The 20,420-nt window shown below is 46.1% G+C and overlaps 1 protein-coding gene across 10 annotated transcripts in view; it reads right to left on the bottom strand.

The window, feature by feature from the left end:
- SH3PXD2A (SH3 and PX domains 2A) overlaps positions 1 to 20,420 on the bottom strand; it is a 235,859-nt gene that overhangs the window by 58,540 nt on the left and 156,899 nt on the right. For 6 of the 10 annotated variants that reach the window (XM_072039762.1, XM_005008929.6, XM_013102131.5 and 3 more), the window contains one exon: positions 15,331 to 15,462. In XM_072039762.1, coding sequence (XP_071895863.1) covers positions 15,331 to 15,462 — 132 coding nt within the window. Of the gene's footprint in view, positions 1 to 15,330; positions 15,463 to 15,779; positions 16,009 to 19,338; positions 19,723 to 20,420 lie in introns of those variants that run through there. The other 4 variants (XM_072039766.1, XM_005008930.6, XM_038181208.2 and 1 more) reach the window with 4 other exon arrangements.

Genomic DNA, 20,420 nt, shown 5'->3' on the forward strand with positions numbered 1-20,420 from the left:
CAAGACTGACATTAACCAAAAGCCTCCTATCCAAAACAAAAACGCCAGACAGAACACAACTTACATTCCTCCTATTTTGGGGAAGTCTGGATTGGAAACCTAATTTCTCATCTTGAACCCATGTGTAGCTGTTTAAGTGTAGCTCAGGAGCCATACGACAGTAACAGCTTATTCCTATGAATGCTATAGAAAGCTAATAAAAGAGTGAGAATTTCAGCAAAATGTACCCAAAAAAACGCAACGCAAACAAACTGGATCAAACTCTGATCATATTCCTACCACCGAGGATCTCCTGCTGCAGAGAAGGGATGTGTTGGGAAGAGGTAACCTTGTGTCAAGTTCCAAAATATGCCAGTTGTATAGAGGGAGGCTGAGCACTCAGCTCACGTTTCACCCCAGGCCTGCTCCTGATTTCCACAAGAAACTCCACTTGGATTTTCCTGAGCCTCTGCCACCTATTCAGAAACCATTTTTGAGCAGAAATGGCAAATTCTCACTGCTGCCTGTTCTGCAGCCCCTACATGATCACACCATAAAGTCCTCTGCCTCTTATTGCCTTCTACCACCCTTCAAATGGTAAATTCTGAACAGTTTGGGGCAAAATTCCGCCTACAAGATGCAACTGGCTTTGAAGCAGAAGAGGACAGACAAACATCCAAATACAAATTGAAAGCACTTGCTCACAAGACTCCACTAATGTCTCAACATTTCTTGACTAGTCAACACCTTACATTTTTATTTTTAAAAAGTACTTCTGGCATAGCTTTTTGGGCCCCTTAAATCAACGCCATCAAATTCCACTACGGATTTAGACTTCACAATGTGACTTCAGTTCTCCAAGCACAAAGTAAGAGTCTTGTGAGAAGGTTTCGTTTCTGCCAGCATCCACTTCCAAGCTCTCCAGCCCCGGATAACAGAGAAACAAAACAGAGTGACTGCGTAACGGCAGTCAGCCTCCTACGCACTCAGGAGCTTCCTGGCTACTACAGCATCACAAATTTCATGAGCTGTCAGTGAATGGAGCTAGGTCCAGTCATGTGCCCACTGGTTTTGAATCACAAAGCTTGTGGCCCTACGTGCCATCCCAAAGCAATATCCTGTCATGACTCGGTGACAGGAGGCACAGCTCTGCTGTTTTGAGGATGATTGTGATGCTGTACACATCCAGCAAAACACAAAAGCCTGATGTGACCATAGAAGTGATCAAGGCCAGGCTGGATGAGACTTTGAGCAGCTTGCTCTAGTGGAAAGTGTCCCTGCTCATGGCAAAGGGGTTGGAACAAGGTGGTCTTTAAGGTCCCTTCCAGCCCAACCCATTTTGTGATTCTCTATCTAGAGATGGAGAGGAGCACACAAAGCTCTGTTGGGCACCCCATTACAAGAACTGGGATGATCAGGAACCATTTGCCAACTTGAGCAAGGCTCTTGCTCACATCCATGCACTAACAAATCTCTACAAGTCACAGGCAGCTCCTGTGCATTGGCTTCCCTAAATGTAAAGCATCAAAAAAGCAGAGAAAGAAATTAAAAACATAACCAGTTACATGACCGATCTTCCGCCTCCTCAATAAAAACAAACACTGCAGAGCAAAGGAAACAAGTTAATTAGCACAGAATGGGGTGCGTAAAAGTGACACATTTGAGAAGACATGCAGAAAGAAGCCAGTTTTGAAGGTTTTGTCTTTCACAAGGCACCTCCTGTAACTAATGTACATGGAATGTTTTCAAAGACATTGGCCACATACTGCTCCCATCAACTGCATGGGATCATCAGCACAGCCTATGGGATGAATCACTCCTGTGTGTTATTTTATCCCACTTTAAAGATCTCAGAGGGGGAAAGCAGGGGATTGTTCACACAGATATTCTCCCCCTACTCCCCAAAGACGAGTGAAGGACTCGCTATGAAAGGGGATACTGCTGAGACTACCGATACCCTGCAGAGGAGCACACACCACAGAAGTAAAAGCAGCCAAGTTGTTCCACACCATGAGCTGTGCCACCTCTGGGGCTCTTCAGCCATTCTCCCTAGGCTAGTTGTTGTATCACCAATGGAAGGGGTCTGTTGGGGTCTGTCTGAAGTATGAGCATTGCCCACAGGTGAAGAATTTGGTGCAACTTTGCTATTTCCAGAAAACAGCCCTTACAAGTCCATGTTCTCCCAGGAAGAGTTGCTGTTCAGCTTCAAAGTCAAAGATGAGCAGTTCTGACTTCGTTCATGGCTCCAGTTGAATGGCGGAGACTGCAGTTGTGAAGTCTGCCTTCTGAAGTGATGACTGCTTTTACCAATCTAGGTCAGTGCTCAACTACAGCAATCGAGGCTCTTTCTTGCCAACTCGCTTGCAAGAAAAACACCAGTACCAGTGGATGGTCTGACTCCAGGGCTCTACCTTATAAGTGCAGCTCTGGTCCATCCACCAGGACATGATGAATGCACAGCCCAGAGGCAGCTACAGAAAAATGCCTCAGCATCACGCTGTCGAGGTTGATTAAGGCAAAGCTTCAGTCCTGCAGAAATGCAGCATTTTGGTTTCCTAGACTGGGGAATGTGCTGCGTTATGTTTCCTGAGATCAAAATGTACTCCTGACAGGCAAAAATTAGCAGAAGCTTTAGCTATCCAAAAAAGAAAAAAAAAAAGATCAAAAAGCATTTATCATAGGAAACTCTGCAAAACATGCAGGGGATATCAGTGGAAAGGAACAAGAAAAGCCACAGAATAAGTGGCACCAAGAAGTCACTAATCCCCCTGAACACTCAGGTTATGCTCACCTCAGGCCTCCCCTCCTGTGCTGGTTAAGTTTTCACCAAGTTTACCTGGGGCCAGCCAGATGGTCTACTCAGGAGTCTGATTAAACAAGAGGCAAAGAAGGAATGCACAGCACTGCACAGGGCGGCTCCATCTCATCTATAATGGCAGTTTCCCTGAAACCAAAACCAATTTCCCTCAAATGCCACTGAACCATTCCTGTTAACCCAAGCCAAATTTAAACCAGTGTCAGCAAGGATCTCACAGACCATCCCCAGAACCACCCGGTCTCCCAGTTCCCACACAATATTCTGCTGGGAGTATCCTCACTGATGGGGGTTTCTGTTTAGGGTCGTTTGCAAGGGCCACCCCTTGGAGCAGGGTAGGAAGGGCAATGCCCTTTCATGTGGTTGGTTCTCAAACCTGGGTGCTTTTGAGAGATGCTTAACTTCCCATTCCTCAGTTGAGTGAAGGGTTCACATACCAACCTCGAGAGGCTCATTTCCTATTTTAAAATTAACAGGCTGAAAGCCCAGGAAGTGCACAGTCTGCTCCAAAAATACACCAAAGATGTCTGGAATGGCCAAGTGTATAATTTAACTTGTAGCTGGTTCAGGAACCAGCTCTGCTTGCAGTAAGTCAGGAGGAACAAGAGCCACTTTCTATAGGGTTTAGTTGTCCCATTTGCCTGGTGACAGAAATAGCATCCCATTTCTGGTCATTCTGCTTTTATTCAAGGACATTCTGGTTACAGAAGATCTACTTGAAACAGGAGAATCACTTGCAAGATCATCCTGAAACTACACCCATCCTGTAATTTTGGTTCTTCATACTCTGCAGAGCTTCCTTTTGGTAAGGGCAAGGAATTTCAGGCACTGCTAAGAACAAGACCTCAAAGAAACTGCCTCTCACATTTCTGATCCAGTTTTCAGGCAGACGAGCGAGCTTCACCTTCCCTCCTGTGAGTCAGTTCAGTCTTCCCCCCAACACACCCAAAATACGGACTTCAAAGTGGTAGCCAATTTCTTCAGTGCCCTGGAAACAAGTTTAATCCTAGGGTTTCAACTGCTCAGTGACAGATTCCCAGAAGGTTCACATTACCCATCCCAAATCTCCAGGTATGCTCAGGTCAGACAAACATATCAAGTCTCTCCAATCAACTCAGGTTTCACTCTCATTGTGACCCACACAGTTTGAGTAAGGACCGTCTTACGATGGCCAGACCTTCCTGAACTTTGTTTCAGTATAGCAAAGTTTGCTGTTTCAATTTTGCTTTTCATTTCGTATGCAGCATCCTTAAGAGCTATTGTCCTTTAAGGACAGATCTCACCTGCACACATGTTCACCGTTCTGAAGTCAGTGCAGTGCCTGAAATCAAGTCACAAAGGTGTTATCTTACACTTGTCAGGCAGTGCAGACATACGCCTGCCAGTGTTAGTCCAGCTAGTCAAGCTGCTGCAAATCACACAAATGCAGCAGCTTATTTTCTTTTATCCAAGCACCAAACCAGCCTGGGATTCTTAAGCAAACACACGCCAGCTGGATCACGTGGGAGCAAAGCACAGCTCACCGAGGCTAGGTCTGCAGCACGAGTGTATCCAGCGCTGCCCCTCCGACTGCTGTAGAAGACGTTCTCATCCTAGCAGCACACTGAGCAGAAAGGGGGATATGTGTGCAACGTGAGAGGGGAAAAAAGCAGCGGGAGGCGATTCTGCAAACAGAATTAAAACAACTTTCAAAAGCAACAAGCTGGGGGCTCTCCAGCACACATTTGCATTGCAGGGAGAAATAGAAGATATGGACTCAAGCAAGGGCTGGGAAACACTTGGCATTATCACCACGTTGAAGTTCAGCTATGCTGCCAATATAACTACAGTCCAGTTTCATTTGAAATAATAAAGTGATGTCCCATTGCATGTGAAACTTTCAGATGAAGTCACACAGTATCAAGATACAGAAAACCAAACCTGCCAATAAAAATAGTAAAGAGAAGCCAGCCAGTAAAACAGAGATCCAGCAGAGCCCCTCTCATCCCCTGCGCCTTCCAGAACTACTTCAGTTAATCCAGCCATGAGCCAACATCTCTCAACCAAAAAATAGCCTCCATCAGGAATGCTGGAAAGTCTGATGTTCCTGCCTGAGGGGCAGAAAGGAAGATAGACACCCCGCTCTCAAGCCACCCCCCGCCGTACCCCCCGTATCTGACTGTATTATGGAAGTCCGAAGCAAGATGATTACTTTTATAGGTTTTGCTTCATCTGAAGATGGACAAAAACATTGGTTTGTGGGGAAACTGAACTCTTTTTAACATGAAAACCAAAAGTAAGGAGCTACGCTGCTGGTTGTAACTGAAAGGCATCTGCTAATGATTACAGCTTCCATGTTACTGCCAAAGTATTATTAGAACTGCTTATTTGCTGTGCAGCTTGGGGAAAAAAAAAAAAATCTCTTCCATCCTTTATTAATCTTGTCCTCATCTGACACAACAAAAACGCACCATCAGGCTTTTGCTTACTTTGAAAAAAACAGGCTTGAAAGTCACCACAAGAACCAAAGCCTTTGTGTATAATTGCTCTCTTGATTAAGTAGAACAAAGGGCAGAAGACGTCAGTCACCATCTATTAAGTTTACTGTTTTAGGGGCTTATTTAAAGTTATTTCAGTGACTTGCTTTCTGAAAAGAAACTGATGTAACAGAGAGCTATAAAACCAATTCTGAAGGTTGTTTTTTTTAATGCAGTCACATCCCAAGGAACGTAGCCCACAAGGCAACTGTGGGACCGATGGGACGGTTTCCATAAGAGCCTTGTATCTTCTTGGCCCCAGGTAGTTTCTTGCAGCAGTGCTGAGCTGGTGACCTATTTGGCTGATATAGGAAACCCAATCATTAGAAAGTTTATGCATTCTAATATGAAAAGCAGATTTTCCTTGGAAACATTTTCTTGGGGCAGGTTTCAGGGTCCCCAAACTGGCAGTGACTGCATAAACAGAGGCGGTAATGAGTGAAGGCTCCAATCAGGGATGCTGTGTAAAATTTTTTCCTTTCCAGCCTGCCATCCCGGGCTCCAAGCAGGGTATACAGTGGAAACAGAACGATTTTAACCATCTGCCTGAGTATAAAGGCTCGGCACGGCAGGATTAGAGGGGAAGGGAAAGAGGAGGGAACTCACAGGCAGCTGGAAACTTCAGAATTTTCAGAGGTCTGGGAGAGAAAGCACTGCTCAGGAGTACCTGGCTGTGCTGCACAGCAAACTTAAAGGCAGCATTGCTTTTTGTCACACCTTCTCCATGCTTAGACACACCCTGTTCCTCCAAGGCTAAATTGCCTTTATGGAGAAATAAGGTAGAGTGTCCGTGGTTTCGGGAGTCACTTCCCATCCTCTCCCAAGGCAGCCAGACTCGCAGGGCAGTCTCAAGCGTCAGAACAGATTTCGTGCCCACCCTTACTAAACGAAGCCCAGACAGGCTCATTCCCTCTCTGCTCCTAGAGAGCTTCTCAAGGGTTTCACTCCCTTGAATATGGGGAAGTGAGAGCAGCTGCAGCCAGGAAATAATCTTTCCAAAGGCTGACATTGACTTTTCCCCTGCTTTGAACTACGCTCCTCCTTGTTTGCAAACAAGTGTCCCTACTCGCTGACCTGGTAACCTTGTAGGACCTCTTTCAAGACTGCCTGTGTGCCCCTGCAAGCAGGCTGGGTGTTTCAAGGCAGAGGAAATGCTCTGTCTTGACTTCAATTCCAATTTCTTGAGAGATTAGAGAAATGCAGAACCCTAGACGGGTAGAATTTTGTTCTACATCAAGCCAGGTGGAGGGAAGTTTAAAAGGGAACACATTTACTTCAAGAGGATGTTTAGAGGACAGCAGAGGCTAAAAAGCCAGCTCTGTAGATGCATATTTTCAGGTACCTAAATACTTCCTACTCACAGCAGTAACATTTCCCCACAGCTTAGAGAAATTTTGAGGGTGGGAGAACTGTCCAACAGAGACATGACATCAGCTAAAGAAAATGCCAATGAATAAATAAGTTAAAGTGGTTGGACTTCAGATGGCTACATAAAAGGGAAAAAAAAAAAAAGCCTAACTAAGCTTGCTCTGCCAGAATACCACTTGCCCAAGATTAAGAAAAACAATGGAAATACAATGGAAACTGGACAAAAACGTGCAAATAAACCACGTACTACTGCCCAAGGCATTTGAAGAAAATATACTCTGTAAGAATGATTTCAAATTGAAAGCTCATTTTTGTTGTGTCTCTATCTGGAGAGAGGTTCCTTAAAAAAAAAAAAAAAAAAGACACCACTTAAAAGCCAGCTTTACATAGATAGGATCTGAAATGGAATTAAAGAGGAGATGTTTTGTAGTAGTATGACCTTATGACATCTTGTGTCCCTATTACTCGTTAATCACGTTTTTCCTTCCATAGGAAAATTAAATGGGGCAGCATAACTTGGAAAATAGTCATTAACTCCTTACTGCACTGAAAGCCTCCATGATAAACATGAGGAAGCAGCAGTACTAGCCAACCATTAGCGAGGCTTTACAAATGTGCTGAGGCTGACTTCGGTTTGACATTGAGCTGTTCCCAACTCAAGTGGGGCCCAAATAGCAAGCCATGAATCAATCCCTCAATCCCATCAAACAAAACATCCCTGCTAGCAGTGATCCAGAGCAGTGTGGAGGTGTCCCCTGAAAGCTCCGGCAGAGGTAGGCGTTGCAGAAGGCACGGAGGTACCAGGCGGCCGTATTTCAAGTGTTCAAAGAGAGTTGGTCACTTTGAAGAAGTGTGCTTGGAAGAGCAAGGGCACACTGCAAGTCACGGCTGCACAAATGATGTGTCCACAAAATGAAGGATGGATTCCCAGTAGAGATGGAAACATCACAGTACAATTAAAAGGGACAACGTCTTGTCACAGGGCTGAACAAGTATTCCCAGCAGAAAAGTAGGAGCCCACTTAATCCCTCTGCAGAGTCCCAAAAACACAGGTATCTCAGAGGCAGCAATGGAAAACAGCTTCATTTCCCACAGTGACAGCACAGCTCTGGAAACCAGAGCATTAACAGCCCTGCTTTGGTTCCAGCATAGCAAATTCCCTTCCAAGCTCTTAAACTCAGAAACGCACAACACTTGCCATGTAGGTTTCTAAGTAGAGCAGAAGAAAGATATTTAGACACCACGAGACAGCAGCATGAATATTACAACACATCCATAATTCAAACATTTCATACAGCAACCTCCCAACCTCAGCCGAGATGCTGGTGTTCTTCATGCTCTGCAGAGTTTCCTTCTTGGTAAGGGCAAGGAATTTTGGATACGACTAAGAGCAAGACCTCACAGAAACTCTCTCTCATTTCTGATCCTTTTTTCAGGCAGACAAGCAGGTTTCACCTTCTCTCCTGTGAGTCAGTTCACAGCCTTCCCCCTGCACACACCCAAAATACAGACTTCAAAGTGGTTTGGTGCTCGAGCAATGGGCAGGTTTAGAAACATCAGCCCCAAATAGCCTATTGTTCAAGCACATGTACACAGCATCCTTGAACCACAGCTTGGCAGTAACTGCTTCAGAAACATTGCAGCATTCTTCCTTTGAGAATTTAATGTGGATTTACCATGCCCACAAAGCTTGAATTAGGGCTTGATCTATACCAAGATCCCTTGACTGCTGAGTGTTGAACAGTCAGAAAAGGAAAGCAGCTACCACCTTCTTACCCTTGCAGAGACATTTAAAAAGCAAATCAGTCTAGGGAAAAAGGGAGAAAATAAACAGCAAGAGAAGAGGTTAGAAAATAGCTTACAAAACAGAACCACCAGAAAGGTCAGGGTAGGCTGTCAAGGGCTGCTTCCAGCGTAGTACAGCTGCTAAAGTCATTAGACAGTGTCACCCCACCCTCAGGCTCCCAGGGGCAAAAGCAGAGGAAGGAGGGCTCCTCCTCATCTCCTGCTGACCTGGCAGTTTCTGGTGAGAGCGTAAACTCTCTCCCCATCCATTCAATATTTTGCAAACAGGCCGCTGGAAGAGGGAGTGCCTGTTTTGCAGGGTTGGTCGGCCACACTGTTCCCAGAAAGGAGCGGATCTCCAGTGAGAACTTGGCTAGAGCAAGTCAACCCATCCAGTTTTACCTCTCTGCTCCAAGCTCAGGCTTCCTCTGGAGTCAGAGAGCCTGGATCAGTCCTGATGGGCTGTTCCTGCCCATCCTACCAATACTCCATTGACCTCATTTTCATTGAGGACTTTAAAACAAGGCATCCAGGCTCCCTCCACAGACGCCAGCTTCCAGACAGTGAAAGCTTAAAATAAATCCCACCAAACACACCGAATTTGCTTTGCTTACACGGCTGCAAAACAAAACAGGAGAACAACCAGCCTCTATCACCAACTCCAAGGAGCCTGAAGACAGAGTCAGAGACACTGCTACAATGAGACAAGCGAGTGCCACTGAGCATCCTTACCCAACACAGACAGCTCTGAAACTCCGCCAGCACAGAGAAATCTTTCTCCAGCCATGGAGCTGTGAGTGTCTGAAGGAAAAAAAGCATCTATGCTTTGCCAGCATTGTCCCTTTTTGGAGGGAAAGCTTCTACAAAAGCTGTTTTTTAGGATTTTAAACAACTTTCCAGTAACTTCTAGCCAAACATTCCTCCTCACCCACCCTGCCTCCTTAGATGGCCTGTGTTTGTCTGCCTTAGTACACACACACTGGGCAGAAAACCACGGCAGGACAGGAACTGATTCATAAGTGGATAAAGTATCCTTCACTGCAGGGCTGGTGACAGGCCCAGAGAGGCAGGGAGCAAGGCAGCAGTAAGTTCAGAAGAAGATGCTGGACTTCACTGTCGCAGCCTTCACTTTCTGATAAAGGGGTTTGGGGTGATCCGTCCTTACACTCAGCTCTAGATATTACAGAACTATGAATATCAGTGCACACGGGAGTAGTTGCACAAGCTGTCCTAGGTATTTAGTGTTGGCTGCTCACCTAAACACGTCTTCTTGGGCAAAACCACCAGTGCTAGGAAAAGTATTTGACCTACCCAAGTGTTTGATTTCTCCTCCTAACATTCCAGGCACAGCTCAAGGATGGCCTGTCATTCTAGGCAGTATTTACTTTTTATATCACAACTGTGGTCTCTTAAAGTTTGCAATTCAAATACACAGCCATGCTGGGAAGAAGTGGAAACGCAAAGGACTGAAGTAGTTTTCTCAGATCAAACAGCAGGTCAGGGCTGGATATACAAACAGAAATTAAGTCCTGAGTCACATCTGCTGGACTATGCTCTCTTGAAACACCCCGTAAGAAAAAAAAAACAAAAACAAAAACAAAAAACACAAAAGCTTTGCAGAGAAAGCCAGCACACACAATTGCACCTGAAATAAAGCGTGATGTTGGCAATTAGGCATACTGTGTGTGGTAACACATGCAAGGAATGGATGCACAGCTATTGATACTTCATAAGTAAACACAGTAATGGTATTCGCAATTTGGTGTAGAACTGTACCCATGCTTGAAGCCCAGGAAACTGCTCGCTTATCACTTATCTGTTAGAACAAACAAGTACACTGCGTTTTGGCCAACTTGCAAGATAACACAGATTTGCTACCATTGCACATAGAGACATGCTTCCCCCAAGTACAGAAGAGGGAGCACGCAGATGGTAACATCCTAGAGAGAGGGGGAAGGCAGCAGAAAGCAGATGTGAGACAGGAACAATTGTCTTCACAGAATTAAAAGAAAACAAGCACCCTAAAGCATGGGACTGAAAATAATGCTAATTGTGAAAGCAAGCATGGCAGAGAGGAAAGGTTGATCCATAAGATGTTAAAAACAAATCCAAAAACATGTTTCTGTTTCTATTTAGATGACTTTAAAGGTCACAACTTTGGCCAAGATGCAGAATTTCATCATGGAAGTAATCCTGACTTTACTTGGTACCAAATGAGAACAGTTACTAAACCCCAGAAACCCTCCGAATAAAGGGTGCAGTGCTCCCCATGAGTAGGATGAAGTCTTCAAAATAATGAGTAGGATGTAGCCTTCATACTAATAAAATAGAGCTGACAATCAGGAAGCCAGCACGCCCCCAGGAATCAGTCACAGGAGAGCTGTGGCCTCTCTATGTCCCCTTCCCCAAACACCACTGCAGCCAGTGAGTGGCACAAGTGAAACCACAGGGTAACACAGCACAGTGCCAGGTGGGCACTAACCTCCTGACACTGGGGACAACCAGCAGGTCCCAAGACTCCTAAGCCAGGACACCCTAAGAAGCAGAGGCCTGTCCTATGGTGTCACTGTAGTGCTGCATCCCACAGCCCATCACAAAACAGGACGAGCAGGCCTCCCTTCTCAGAGGTCCCTCTGGGTCCCGAGAAAGTTATACTAGCTATAATAGCTTTGTTTTATGCATTGTGTGTGATATTATATCAGAAATTGGTCTGCAGTTATGTGATTGCAAAGGAAATGGCTGCGGCCCTGCTGAAAACGCCACCCCTCCATTCCCCCACCACAGAGGCAGCTCTCAGGGCTGTGAGGGAAGAGCAATGGCGGAGGCCGAGGTGCTCGGGAGCGTGCTGAGACTTCCCCGTCTGTCAGGTTTTCCATTGCAAACACTGCTGCCACAGTTCATAACTTGACCGTTTCAAGCCACATCCACGCAAAACTTGGCAGAGAAGGAGTTGCTTGGGCCCAGTTCCCTCCCCCTTCTACCTTAAAGAAATCTGCTTTGGATTCCTGCTTTAAAGTCACATTTCATTGCTGCAGCACAAATACGTATCATCAAAACACTCCACAAGGCTTTTTCAGTTAAGGTTTTCAAGAAGCAAACTTGCTGGACAGACGAGACTCAGGTCAGCTATTCACATTATTCTTCTGAAGCTGCTCGGAGATGTTTAGATAGCATCAGCCAGTGCAGGTTGCCTGCACAGTGCATTTAAACAAATGAGTCGCTTCAGGCAGAAACAGACCCCGTAACTGCAGCCTGTTCCCGGATGCTATCTGGAAAGAATGTAAACGTCCATTTTTCTCTTGATGCATTTGTAACCACTGCTATATGCAGCTTTTCTTGCCTCAGCTGACAGGAGAAAAAACAAAGATCCCTCAGACACATCAGGCACCATGTAGGCCTTCCACTTGTATAACCAGAATTCAGAGGAAGATCTGAAGGACAACTTCTGTTGAGCCAAGGTAGGTATTTATTACAAAAACTTATTTTCAAAGTCCGAGAGCTGGTATGTTACTGAATCATTTGTTCTGAAGTACAGAAATCCTACAGACTTCTTTCAGTCCAGTGAGATTTGCTTCTCCAGCAACTGCAGCAAGCCAGGTTACAGTGACCCATGGTCTCCACAGCCAAGATGAAAGGTTTCAGAATTTATTCACCGCATATGTTACACTGACCTTGCTTTTAAAGTCTTAATACCGAACAGAAGTTTCGACTTCAAATGATGTCCAAGTCATAACTCTCACTGGCTCAGTAATGAAGACACCCTTATACAATTCTGCTTCAGTGACAGAGAAAATTAAGTATGAGGCAAGGCCCTACCAAATAGGTTTGCTCATGTCCAACTGCAACATGCTTCAAATCCCATCTCTTACGTGGCAAAAACAACACTGAATAATGCTGTGCAGTACGTGCAACACACTTAAGATGAAGTTAACCTAACTGACTATAACTAGGTAGGACTTCAATGAATCAAACACTAGAGGATTTTTTATTCTTCTCTACTTCTGCCCTGCACACCAGCCTTTGAAAGCATCAAGTGCTTCTTTCCATGGGGGGACACACAATTTGGAGGCACACAAACATGGTAACTAGCTCATGCCCTGGAAGCAGTGAGAAGAAAACATCCAGTAGGACACAAAACAGGCACCACTGCTTGGAAGCAACTTTTGAACTTCCCTGTGTAAAGGCCATCTGGCCAGTAAAGCCAAGGTGTTTCTTCCCTACAAAGCCATGCAGCTCCCACTCTGGGAAACAAAAGAGCCATTAAAGTGTCCCTAGGCATCGGCATGCAACCCTATTCAGGCAAGGCTTTTAAAACTCAAGCAGTCAGCTGTGCCTTTTCCTATTTAGCTTTCCCAAGGTACAGCTAAAAAAAAAAAGAAACCAAACCAGACATACGCTATGTTATAAGCAGGTATACATACAGGGAAGCTTGTGATACTGGCCCAGCAGAACAACCACCACACTCAAAGCACACTGTCCAGTCCAACAGCCTGTTAGCTGCATGGCTGAAGTCCTATCTAGTCATAATTCCCTCTTGTCCTGGTGGACTGTACATGGCAGAGGTTCATTGCAGAAACCATCCCTGGTGCAGTGACATACTTAACACCTTCATCTCTGCTTGCCAAAGTCAGGAGGAAAAAGTCCAATTTATACAATCAACAGCTGTAGTTTCTCACTTAGATATAACTGTACAGTAAAATGAATTGCCACACACATGCATAGTGCAATAATCATATTTTCTTAAAAAGTGTGTTCCCATATTCTTAGAATTCATAACCACATCTTCTAGACATGCTTGCCTACACTAAACAGATGCCCAAATTCACACAGTAAGTTACAAGTTTCAAAAGCTTACACTTCAGAAAACTTTAGCTAGACCCATTACATGTCATCCACAGCTTCAGCTGAAGAGACAAGAATTTGAAGTATTGAAGTCATTCCTGTGGTATCCCTAACCTAGGAGAGAGTTGGAGTGTATGTTTAGAGTACTGTTCTTGGAAAAAGTAAAACATGGTTTCCTTGCCAGAACGGTTTAGAGAAGCATCCAAAGCAAGTGATGCTTGATGTACATCACCAGTTCGTGACGTTTTTTCATCTGGGCAGAACCGTAACATGGAATTCAGTGCTTCATACTCCCTCTTCTTGTTTGCATGGAGATTAAGAGATCTAGCTGCTAAGCATCAGAATATGGTCTCAAGGACTGTAATCCAAATTCAAGGATGTTTTCTTAAAAGAGGCACATTTCTGTGCCTTTTGTATCTCCATGTCATGTGGTTCAATACAATATGCTGTGAACTGCGCAAGGCAGAGAGGCCACATTAAAAGAAAACACAAGGGAGCTGTAATTTGAAATTCAGACACTTCTTGCATTATTTAACAACCCAATTCCCTTGGCTCCATAAGCCATTATCAGAGCCAGGGATATCATGGATACGAATATAAGTTGCCACAATAACCAGGCTTGTTCTGACAGCAGTGACACCCATTATTGACAACGAGGAACCCTCAGGCTTGGAAGGGAGGAAGCTTGTCCACTAGTCCAGAAGAAACTGAGATATTTCCCCTCCCCCTTACAATTACAGGGATGGCTTTAAAGCAGGGCAGATGAGCATTCTGGCTTCTACTGGTTTTGCAAGCGATACAGTCAATACCCAGAAGACAAGAATTTCTGTTCCTGCTAGCCAGTGCATTTCCACACACTCTCCTTTTGGACACCAAACCAAGTCACTGGCCAGCAACTGCCTGCAGCCCTGAGCCAAGCAAGCATTAGGCTTTCATACAGCAGAGAAATCACCGCTTCAGTAAAAGAAAAAAAAAAGGTATAAATACAACGTGTGGTCATCATTGTGGATAACCTGACTCAGAGCACTGGGAAACGGACTTGAGCTGGGACCAGGGCGTCCCGGTTCCCCTGCCAGTGTGCTCCAGAGCCAGCCGGCCATGGAGCCACACACCAGGAGCCTTTGCTCGAGTGGCTCCAAGTGCCAGCAGCTCCTCTGGATGAGGACACACAAGTCACGAGTGGGCTGGAAAACAGTCCTGGACAACTGCTCTGGATTAATACACAAGGAGTGCTGGAGGGTGGAGGGGGAGCTGCTGAAGACAGGCAGTTATTTAAACCAGCTGCTAACCCGCTCCAGCCACTCACATGAACACAGCCTCATGCATTTGTTCAGGCAGATTCCAAGCTAGCAGGCATCCAAGAGTTAAAATACACAAAGGACATCTATGCCAACACTTGCCAAAAAGCTCATTTTCCAAGTGCAAGCTGGTTATTCAGTGGATGGCAGGAGGGATTTCATCTCGCTTTTACAGGACAGGCTCTGCCTCCTCGCCTCAAAATTCCCCAATTAACACTTCTGCAAGAAGTTTTTGAAGCCGTGCATGGCCACGTATTTGTCTACGCACATTCTCTCCCCTCCCTACTGAGCTCTGGGCCACGGGCTACGCTGTCAAGCCAAGTTTCATCTGAAGCAATTTTTAAACACTCAACCTATAAATCCTCCAAAAAGGGAGTTAGTAATGGAAACGCTGACAGAGACTTGAAGAGACAGCATGGCAACGATATCATCTACTACACATCAGCTTCATTAGCTGCAGATACTTCTCTCCCTCACCTTCGTTTTCCATTAGTGTACTTTGGCTAATTAACGCACAAAACCTATGAAACATTCTTACAGTAGAAGGCAACATTTGGCCTCCAGCCCAAATCAACATCGAGAAACTTCAACATCCTCAGCCAGACATAGTAACTGTACCAGATGGAGCTAATGTACGGCTGCAAGTCGCGGTGAAGAAACCGAAAGGAGAGGAACACATGCAAAAATCCGACCATTGGAAGAGAGAAAAGCAGCAAACTTGTCTTACCACTTTCGTTTTTCTCTATGACATCCACGACCTCTCCAGCCTGGAGGCTGATCTCAGAGTTCTCCTGCTTCTCATAGTTGGACACCACCACATATTGCTCCAGGATCATGGGTTCAGAGCTAGCATCAGCACCTGGGGAAGGGAAAAAGCAAGCCGTAAGCCAGCTTCCAGCCATGGCTCCTCGAGAGCGACCTCCGTCCATCCGATTCACGACAGGCCAAGTTGTCACCAGAGCCAAGCGAATCAGCAAACAACCTTGGCTCGCAGCATATCCCCAAATGGCTGGCCATATAGAAATAGCCTCCTCTGGCCCACAACCCAGCAGCACAGAGGGACATTGGAGAGAAGAAGAAGAAAAAGGGGAAGAAAAAAAATATTTTTTTTTTGAAGAGGAGCTGAAAATACAGTGAATTAGTTGCAAAGTTTCATGATGGATTCTGAAAATAAACCTCTTCCCAACATGGTTTCCACAATCCTTGCTCCCATTCAGAGCGAAAAATCCTGGGCAGAAGCAGCATAAATCCACAGCTGAGCCATCCCCCCAGTAAACCAAAAGAAAAAACAGCTCTCCCCTTGGCGTCTCAGCTCCTTCTCCACTCTAAAGGCTTGAGCTGAAAGTCAAGAGGGGGCTGTAGATGCCAATCATATTCGTCTGCACTGCAGCCCTTAAATAGAAACACATGAGCGGGATTGAAGGAGAGGGAGGTGGGGTGGAGGGAGAGAGGGAGGGCGGGGAAGAGTGTTTACTTGAAACAGAAGAAGAAAAAAAAAGTTATAGCGCCAGATTCTTGCTAAAACACGGCCACCCCCCGCCTGCCCCCCGCCAGCGCCGCAGTTCCGCATTCCCCGCTGCAGAAACAGCCCCTGCACAGGGCTGAATGTGGCGTCCCGGCTGTCCCCCTTCCCTCACCATCGCCCTTCGGTGCTTTTTTGGAGCTCTTTGAGCCACTCTTGCCAGTTGTACAGTTTTGTTTCATACCGAAGGCTTTTGGCTGTCCGAGCCCTTTATGAATGAGTGTCAGCTCTCATACAAACAGGGATGAAAAAAAGGCACAAAATAACCGTTCTGCTCCCTTCCCCCCACAGTCCTCAGGTTGTCCTCGGGTGGGTTTTCTGTTTGTTTGCTTATTTTTGATTTTTTTCCACCCCCAAATAGAAGTCGTGCATTCTGGGGAGGAGCCGTGAAGCAGGCAGGCTGCCATACCAGACCCGGAGGAGATGGTCGCGCAGCGCTGCTCGCCGCGGATGATGTGCCTCGGCTCTGATGCAACACGAACAGCATGAAAGGGGCGCCTGCACCTCCAGCACAGGCAAGGACAGGCTGCCTGCTCCTGCCTGGAAACTGTCCCTTAAAATCCTGAAAACCTTCAGGACATCAGGGTTTCTTGATTTGTCCATAAACTCTTTCATGTCCTGCAAAGTGTCCGAGCAGAACAAAAAGCACCTACCATCCCTGCACCAAGAGCCCCCAGCCACATGCCTCCCTGCAAAATTATTTTGCAGGTTTCCTGAATTGCAGCATTGTCTATTAAGGCAGAGCAGCTCAGGCCAACAGCGTATTATACATTTTACACAGTACGAGGCAGTTCCTGTCTCTCTAGATTAAGACACAGATGGAAAGGGGAGACAGAAGCAGATGTATGGCTTTCTGAGAGCCCCATTTCACGTGACGGGGGCAGAGCCAGGAGCAGGCTCCAGGTCTCCTGAATCTCTAAAGACAAATTAGCTCCAAGAGACAGGAAGGAAGCAGCATGGTTTGAAGCTGTCCACCGGACAAGTCAGGGGACTACAAGCCAAGCACAGGATGCTCAGCGCTGCATTTCCAAAAGCAGCACGGTCGGATGTGTTCGGGCTGAGGATGCAAAGTGATTCTGCAGGCAAATAATTAGCATCCCTGCCAACAGAGAGGTAAAGAGTGCATCAGCCATTAGAACAGCATCCTGTGAAATGCAGATCCTTAAATAAAAAGTAATTAATTCAACATTTTCCTGAAAGGAAGCACTATCACAATGCCTCCCTTTGGACCAGTCTTAAGAAGTCCAGAAAATTAGACAACTTCCTTGCTCCCTAAGCATGCCTCTGACTCTTCTCGTGTTCCACAGGTTAATTTTCTGTAAAGAGGAGTCATCTCCTCTAGAAGCTTGTGTTTAAGAGATTTAGCTCTTCTGTGGATGGCTGAACCACAGCCAGTAGCATGAATAGGGGGGGAAAAGACCACAACAAAGAACTGACAACCTTAAGATTTATAACAAAAATTCTCACCATAGTTGTTCATTCTAAACAAGTATAATTTCTGTGCACAACCAACTTAATTTGATTGTTCTCATTTAGAACAGTGCTAATTCAGGTATTTGGAGTGCAATGTGGTGCCTTCCTCCATTTCACACTGCTTTTCCCAGACAGCCTCGAATGGGGCAGCAGCAGCATCTTCCTTCAACCTATATAAGCAAGGAGCACCTACAACCCCTGCTTCATTTTTGTCCTGAGACACATACCAGTTCTCTAACCAAAACCAAAAGTCATCATGGGAATATGTTTGTGCATCAGCAAAGAATTCAGTGAGCATGGAAAGGCAAAGGAGAGACTGAACAGTTGCAAAGGGAAAAAGGGACATGCAGGAAGCTACTTGGTAAGTAGCCACTCCACATCTTCTCTTTCTAATCTCCTAGAGGCTTCTCAGGAATAAGATAAGGAAAAAACACCACACAGCATTGCCTTGGTGTTCACGAGGTGCATGCATCCCTGCTGGGAACAAAGAGAGGACAAGGCTCGAGCATGGGCTGGCAGACACCCCACTGCCAGCCACCCATGCTGGCCCAGGGACCACGCACCAGGGGAGCACCTTGGCCAGCAAAGAAGCCAGAGAAGGAGCATTTCCCATCCTCTTCCACAGCTCTAAAAATAAAATAAGAAAAAAAAAAAAAGCAAGATAGATGATACCTGCATGCAGATATCTGAAACTCAGCAGGACATTGCAATATTGCTTATCCTGTCCTGCCTTGGATGAAGTATTCCCTGCAGGAGGGCTTTTGGCACAGCAGTGGCTGCTGTAACGCATACAGTTAGGAGAACATTTTAATAGAAGCTTCTTTAAGTGCTACAGGGCTCCTATTAAGACAAAAAAAAATAGGGTGATAAATTCCGTAGTCTAGGAAGTAACCAAGGTCAAATAAACCTGTTCACTTATAGCTACAGCAGATCATGCCCTTCTTTTTTGGGGTTGGGACATGTCGGGGTGTCCCTGGAGTTCCCAGGGTGATGCTCTCCTAGTAGTAGGCACGGCTCAGTAGGGAGGACTTCACCAATAGCAAAGGAGTGAAGAAGGGAGGGAAGAGAATAGAAAAGCAAACAGTTTCTCCCAGTAATTAGAAGCCTTAAATGTTTTCTAGGTAGTCTGGTTTAGGCTGTTACTACATTCCCTCCAGACACAGCCAGCAGGGTAAGAACTCCAGCCCCCCTCAGCTCCATCCCTGGGGCACACCTTCAAAGAAGTGACTTCTCGGTGATGCTTAAGATCCCCAAAACATCACTGGTCTGCTCTGTCAGACCCCAGGCTGCCTCCCCCCAAAAAGGGGGATGCAAAAAGAACAAGGCAGGCAACACTGAGAGCACAGCACCAATTACACCGGCTGCTGTGGGCGCTTCTGCACCCCTGCCAGCCAGCGGGGCTCTGAGCTGTAACACAGGACGCAGCCTGCTCAGCCTGAGCCACGCTGGAGAAGAGGGATGCAGAGCAGCACGGGTCCCCCAGCAAGTTCACATGCACTCTGCAATGCCCCGTGGATATTGCAGACCCACTTTTAAAAAAAAAAAAAAAAAAAAAAGCTTTTTCAGTATAAGCAGGAGAAACTGAGAGCAGAGGATAGGATAAGGCTGATGTGCCCGGTAAAGCCCTGCTCATTTCCCCCCCAAAAGCAGCATTAGTGCTTGGGTTCAGCTCCAACTTGCAAGCCCTCCCCCCGAGCAGAGCGCACGATAGATTGCTGGCTGAAATAAGAGTTTGCTTGCCTGTCCGGTTACTTTTGCCTCGAGTCCGTTTCCTGGTTAAAGTCTTGAGGATAGCCCTCCTCCTCTCCATAGGGCTCCACTTTACAATCCTCCCGCTCCTCACCTCTGCGGTTACCTTCCCGGGACTGGGCAGAAATGTCATCGGAGCTTGTCCGTGCCCCCCCCCAGAGCCGGTGCTATGAAGTGACACAGTCGCACCCCGTCCCCCTCCCCGGGCAGCGAGGAGGGAGCATCGTTCCTCCTGCGGTAATCAGAGAGCAGCAACTACCTCCTAAATAAGAGCACAGGGCGCCTGTTCCAAGCGGCTTCTTCCTCCTCCTCCTCCTGTGTTGCAACAGCTAAAACCTATGATGGTTTTGCAATAGCCAAAAAATTAAAACCACCAACTGGACTCCAAAAATAAAATCATCTGGATATGGAAATCTGAGACTCCCGATCTTTGCCAGAGCGCTCTGTTGTTATCAGGCTATAAACATGTCTGCTCTTTTAATCTATACAGCATGCGGGCTTTTATATCGCCCTTGTATGATTATCAATCAAGTGTTTACAGATTCAGACTAAATGACTTTGGACTGGGCTGGTCAGTGGAAGGTTTGAAAAAAGCCCAAACCACAGAAACGGTCAGAAAATGCCCTGAACGTGAGTCACAGCTGACGAAGCAGCTGGCAGGTAGTCGGGCTCCTCAGCTGCGGGCACAACTGCTGGGGACACGCATGGGGCTCACATGGGACACTTGGCAGAAAGCATCCCAGTGTCACGGCGTGCCACATGGCACAGTCAGAGCGAGGGACAGCTGTGGGAGCTTACATCTAGTGCTGTGGTTTCTTGATAGAGCCGATTCCTCAAGGGTAACCCTTTGCACATCTCGGGAAAACTCCTTTGGAGAAAGAAGAGGACAAGGACTAAAGAATAAGAGTGCCCAGAACGGCACCAAGCCTACTAAAAATCCTCAGATCGGTCTATCCCCTCACAACAATCACATCCTCAGCTTTAAGCACACACATTTTCTTTGCCTAACTAAAGCTTTTACCTCTCTCCTTTCTTATCAGAAGGTCCATGCCTCTGTGGTCAATAAACATGTT

The sequence above is a fragment of the Anas platyrhynchos genome, chromosome 6 (genome assembly GCF_047663525.1).
Source record: "Anas platyrhynchos isolate ZD024472 breed Pekin duck chromosome 6, IASCAAS_PekinDuck_T2T, whole genome shotgun sequence".
Taxonomy (NCBI): domain Eukaryota; kingdom Metazoa; phylum Chordata; class Aves; order Anseriformes; family Anatidae; genus Anas; species Anas platyrhynchos.